Source organism: Mastomys coucha, unplaced genomic scaffold (genome assembly GCF_008632895.1).
Source record: "Mastomys coucha isolate ucsf_1 unplaced genomic scaffold, UCSF_Mcou_1 pScaffold9, whole genome shotgun sequence".
Classification (NCBI taxonomy): domain Eukaryota; kingdom Metazoa; phylum Chordata; class Mammalia; order Rodentia; family Muridae; genus Mastomys; species Mastomys coucha.
This window is the reverse complement of record NW_022196915.1, coordinates 87,198,559-87,204,558: the sequence shown is the minus strand read 5'-3', so window position 1 is coordinate 87,204,558 and position 6,000 is coordinate 87,198,559. Positions and strand designations below refer to the sequence as shown.

The following is a 6,000-nucleotide window of genomic DNA, read 5'->3' as shown; positions in this document are numbered from 1 at the left end:
GGCCACAGATTATCAGTCTTCTCTGCTTTGCAAACTTAACCCGCAAGGAGGGGAAAGAAATCCTACCTCTGCAATTCAATCATGTAGCTTGGAAATTGTCCAGCTGTAATTTACACACACACACACACGCACACAAAGATAGAAAGAAAGAGGGGGGTATGTGGGTAAAAGGGTACCATCATGTACTTATGAACTGTCGGTAGGGTAGGGATGTAAATTAGTTAGCCACCATGGAGATTAGCATGGAGATTTCTCACATAACTGAAAATAGAATGACCATAAGACTCAACTATGCCACTCCTGAGTTTATATCCAAAAGACATTCGAAGGAGATATTTCTATTGCAACTCTGTTCATAATAATCAAATTATGGAATCAGCCTAAGTGTCCACAAACACATGAATGTGTAAAATAAATGTGGCATCATACACAATGTGGGCTTTTGCCATAAAGAAAAATAAACTACTATTTTAAGAAAATGAACACCGGGTTCAGTTGGTACCTCAGATAGTAAAGATGCTTACTGCCAAACCTGATGGTATAAGAAGAGAACCAGCTCTGTGCTCTCGCTCTCTCTCTCTCTCTCTCTCTCTCTCTCCCCCCCATCCTCTCTCACACACATACATACAGTGGCACTACACTCTTACATACCCCCACACACACAAAATGTGAAAGAAAATAGCTCAAAATAACTGCAAATGGAAACCATTCCATTAGAGTAAAATAATTCAAGACAAACATCACATGTTTTTTCTTATTTGTAGATACCACATTTCATATACAATGATTTTTACATATGACATGAAAGTAGAGGTCCTATTGTCTGGAGAAAGGAGGGGACATTAAAGGGTGAACACAATCAGAGCATGTGATGCTCCTGGATAAAAATGTCTTCATGAGACCTATGACTGTGTATAATAAATAAATACCAATAGAAAATAAAAAGAAACACAGGCCTGGGGTGTAACCTGGGGTAGAATGCTTGAGTGGCATGCATAAAGAAAAGAACAGGAGAAACGATTTCAAGAACATGGAAAACTCACCCAGTGTTAGCTAAGAATGCAGGATAAACATTCACATGCAGAAAGAATTCAAGGTTGCTGTTTTCGTTGGAGTTTGGAGCTGTAAGCTACATTCTAAATGCTATGGGGACTTTGGCAAAATGTCCTGAATAGGTACATATTATTTAATAACTGGAACTAAAAAGAATTGCTCAGAAACCAGAAACTCTGGAACTGATCTTTATTTCTCTCCTGTATTAACACCTTATTATGTATTTTAAGCCTCCCCTAACATAGCTCTCACAATACTTGCATTTTTACCAAGATGCCGAGGGTCCCTATATTTTTATTCAAAGCACACTAACATTTTATATTACTTATTTTTGATCCATATTTCTTGTTTTAAAGCACTACTTTTGCTCTAGATATTTTTCCAAACTCCCTAGGAACAAAATAATAGATTTTAAAAAGCTGATCCAACAGCCACTTACACTGCCATAAAAGTGCATTCAAAATCATAACATCTGAAATAAAATTATTGATTAAAATTAAACTTTTTCTACAGAATCTTCATGGTTGTGGTAATAGTTTAACAGGAAGTCACACACTAAAACTTGCCAAGCTATACACACTAAATATAAACATATGTAGTTTGCATTATGTCTCAATTGCACCTTAGTAAAGATACATAAAATGTAATAAAGAAGGTGTGCATACTTAAATATAATTAAAAGGCATGAAAGGGGAGCTGGAGAGGAAGGGTGGCAGGGAGGAGAGCTTGGTGCTCTTTAGGACCTGAGCTCAACTTCCAGTCCCCATAAAGGACATCTCACTCCCACCAGCTCCACAGACACCCACATGTTCATGATAGACACACACACACAACCAACACATACCACATACACATACACACACACACACACACACACACATATGACCAACACACACACATGACCAACACATACAAACGCACACACGCACATACACACACCACATACACAAACACACACACGACTAACACCACATACACACACACACACACACACGACCAACACATACCACATACACAAACACATACACACACGACTAACACATACCACATACACAAACACACACACACATACACACATGACCAACACATACCACACACACACAGACACACACACATATTTTTAGAACCACAAACTCATTAAATAATTAGAAACAATAAATAGTTTTTAAAAAAAAAAGCATTCTTTAAATGCATCCCCAATTTTATTTACAAAGGCAGCAGAACAGAAGAGCTCACTAGTTTCTGGAGGACATTACTGGTGTACAAACCATGGTTATTTTTCATTACTGAAAATAAACAGCCTTCTCCTGGCATTTGCTTAGCATCAACAGTCCTTGTAAAGAAAATCGAGTGCCCTCCTCAAGCAAATAAAACATTACAGAAGCAAAATTAATTTTCAATTGGATCATTTCCATGTACAGAAAGCTACAAAAAAGCAAATTTATAGGTGAATTTAAGTGAAATTTTTCATATGGTTCCACATTAACTTAGAATACATTATAATAAACAAACACAATTATATATTTATATTAACTATTTCAAATAATGTTTAAGAACTTTTAAAAAATTAAAATAAAATACCCTCTTCGAAAAACCACTAAAAAGTCAAACTAGATCATCATATCATCAGCATGAGAAGGGTTTTTTTCTTTTTAAGTTCTTGAGCTTTGTTTTGTTTTCCACTTGTGCTTTTAGGATGCTGAATTCAAAAGGTAAGTACTGCACCCCTCCCTCCCTCCCCACAGAATGCCTTCTTATAAATAAACAACAAAAATACAGGTCCTCCCAACACCACAGTGTTCCTATGTCATCTAATGAGGCAAAGATTATCCTTTAAAAAAAAAAAAGAGGGGAAAAAACATACAGCATTTTTTAGAGTTCTGCATCAGTGACCGCCGCCTCAGTGACCGCCGCCTCCTCTTCTATCTGCAACAGTGCTTTCGAATGGAGGCTTACATCACATGGCGGTTGGCCGTCCAGCTGATTAGGCAGGGAGAGAAGAGAGAAAAAGCACTCAGATTCAGAAATGTGAATGTCAGCTCAAGGAAGTATAGAAAGCAGTTATCACTCAGAGTGGCCCAGTGAGGTGGAAAGAGTTACCTGCCACTCGGTCTGGGGACAAAGGTAGGCAATCGCAGCCTCTGGGGTCTAGAATGCTTTATTTGTAAAACACAGAGTATAAATGAACTGCTAAGTCAGAACACAGAAAACAAAACCTTCAACTCTCTGTTACTTGTACTGAAGGAGAGAAAAGGCATGGGCAATGGTTCCAAAAATCAATTCTATTTGGCTTTGGGTTTAAGAAAGAAAAGTGCACACACATACACACCCCCAGGACCCCCTGCCCAGCCTTGACACTCTCCCAACTTCAGGGTCAGCATTCCAGGAAGGCCTGGACAACCAGGAGAGAAACTGCTGACAGGTAAAAGAGAGCTGACCGGTTGAAATCATTTCCAAACACTCTGCACATAAGGGACCATATAAATACCTCTGAGTTCAAAAGCAATAGGTTTGTAGATAGCACTTGTAACACCCTTTCACAACAAGGAAGAAAAACGTTACCAGCATCAAAGTTCCAAACTATATATACAGCAATAGCTGTTGTCCGTCTGAGGCTATAAACGACACACAATAGAGTCATGCTACCCTACACTCTATGATACTCAAACATATGCTTAGGAAGAAAGGAGCACTTAATTTTGTTAACACTGAAACACCATATAAACAGAATTAAGGTTCTTTTTTTTTTCAAAATTTTATGTATGGATACATGGTTATATAGTAACATAAGCATTTTCAAAGCTGATTACATTGTAAATCACATTAAGATGTTATCATTAGATATGGAAATAAGTTGATGATGAAGATGAAGCCTTCATCAGGAGGCAGGCCAAAGTGTGTTCAGAGGACTTGCCTTAACCCTGTATCCTGTTTCCATGAGTCATTAGAAGTTTCTCCAGGATCTTTGCAAACCACAGTCAATGTCCTGATTTCTGGATACAAGCCCCTCCAGGTTCCTGACCCTACAATCCTCTCCCTAAGTGGCTGAAACTCATTACATAGCCTCTTTGAAGAGGATAGGCTGTGATCCCTGAACCCAGGATCCTATGGCAGGGACCCTGGGGAGGAGGAGGTAGCTGCAGGCTCAGGGAAACACATAGGAACCCGTGTTCTCCTCAAAAGACAAGAAATTTTCTCTCTGATTTGCTCTCTTACATTTGAATCGGAGATAGCAGTCATTGCAGTACAGTTGATGGTTTCGGATTCTGACTTCGGCTCCTGAGGAAGAGCCTCCGAGGTCGCACCCACAGGAGACACACTGACAGACAAAAGAATGCATACAATTAGGTAACTCTAGAGAGCCTGAAGAACTCTCAGTAGGCGAGAGATGCAAAGGCTGAGGGGATGAGTGGAAGTGGGCAAGAGGATTGTAGGATGCAGCCCTGGAACTCTTGGATAGACTACAGTAAAGCAAAGGGATGGGGGAGGTCAAAAGGCAATTAGTGGATTTACATCAAGCCTGCTAGATTAGACTCTAAGAACTCAGAAAGCCAATTTTAAGAGCTAAGATGATCATTCTAAATATACAGGGGGTAAAGAATTTAAAAACAAATTGATGATTGGCTTAAAGAAATTCAGTCTTCATTGCTCCAAGGAAATGAATACTAATGCACATGGAAGAACAGGAGAGAAAAACAATCTGGGTTTCTGGCATTCCAGTCTGGAGGGGAGCATTCCCAGCGTCCTGACATCACTGAATGAGCAAGCATTCCATAAGGGGTGCTTCACGTCAAGGCGAGGGACTTGGGTGTTCTCTGCTTCTCCCCCATTTGTCTGTCTGTCTGTCTGTCTGTCTGTCTGTCTGTCTGTCTGCCTGCCTGCCTGCCTGCCTGCCTGCCTGCCTGCCTGCCTGCCTCTCTCTCTCTCTCTCTCTCTCTCTCTCTCTCTCTCTCTCTCTCTCTCTCTCTCTCTTTCTGTGTGTGTGTCTGTGTTGGGTGTGTTCAAACACTGTTCTAACTCATTCTGCGCTACACGGATACAGTATAAATTTATATGCTTAAGCAAGCTGCTAACTTTGGAATTGCAGGATCAAAAATGGGGAGACTTTTCTTCTGGCCCAGTGAAAATTTGAAAATTAAACCTGATGTGTGTTTATAGGCAGACACAGTAAAACAAAGAATTACAGCCTGAACCCTTTCCTATATAGGAAGTATATAGATACATCAGGAACAGGCAGGCTGTGCAATTATAAAAATATTTATAGTCCTTTGCCTTCCAGACAGTATCAAAAGCTACGGTTTGAGACACTGATAACTGCACGTCTCCATGTTGCTAATAACACTGGTAAATTAAATTTTAAGTCTACCCATGGCAGTATGCTATAGAGAACACACTGCGCACTGTAAATTTTATTTATAGAATCCTGGCAAATGAGAGGTACAAACAGCATAAGCCTTCCAGACTGACTTTTATAAGAAGATTCCAGGTCTGAGAGCTAAGTAGTAGCAAGCCATTTGCAATGCCCGGGCAGCACAGACAGACAGACAGACAGACAAATAACAGCACCAAGCTTGTTAGTGGCACATCCACAACCCCAGGGGCCATAGAAGCCATGCGCTCTCCAAGCAAAGCGTGGCGTGGCAGGCCGGCGGTGGCGGCAAGCTCTCTGACTCAGGCTCACCTTAAAACAAGGTAAATGATAACAAAGACCCAAGGTCTCGATGATCATGGCAGCTCCTTTGCCCAGAATGTTATTACAGTAGGAGCACACGCGCTTCCCACTCACTGACCTAGATGTGGAACAAGAACGGAACGGAGGCTTTCACGTGTGCTATGCAAGGTTGGCATTTAAAGTCACACTCGGCATTGGCAGCAACGATGGTAACTTAAGAAAGGATCTGGATATCTGTAGGAGAGAAACCTTCAGCAGCCAACTAAAGCATGCCT

At 40.5% G+C, this 6,000-nt stretch overlaps 1 protein-coding gene across 20 annotated transcripts in view; it reads right to left on the bottom strand.

Annotated features, from left to right (window-relative positions):
* Positions 1–2,212: 2,212 nt before the first annotated feature.
* Lmo7 (LIM domain 7) overlaps positions 2,213–6,000 on the bottom strand; it is a 195,364-nt gene continuing 191,576 nt past the window's right edge. For 11 of the 20 annotated variants that reach the window (XM_031363014.1, XM_031363012.1, XM_031363016.1 and 8 more), the window contains 2 exons: positions 5,735–5,843; positions 3,196–4,372 (listed from right to left, as the gene is read on the bottom strand). In XM_031363014.1, the coding sequence (XP_031218874.1) occupies positions 4,199–4,372; positions 5,735–5,843 (283 nt within the window). In that variant the 3' untranslated portion in view covers positions 3,196–4,198. Of the gene's footprint in view, positions 3,034–3,195; positions 4,373–5,734; positions 5,844–6,000 lie in introns of those variants that run through there. The other 9 variants (XM_031363015.1, XM_031363020.1, XM_031363023.1 and 6 more) reach the window with 3 other exon arrangements.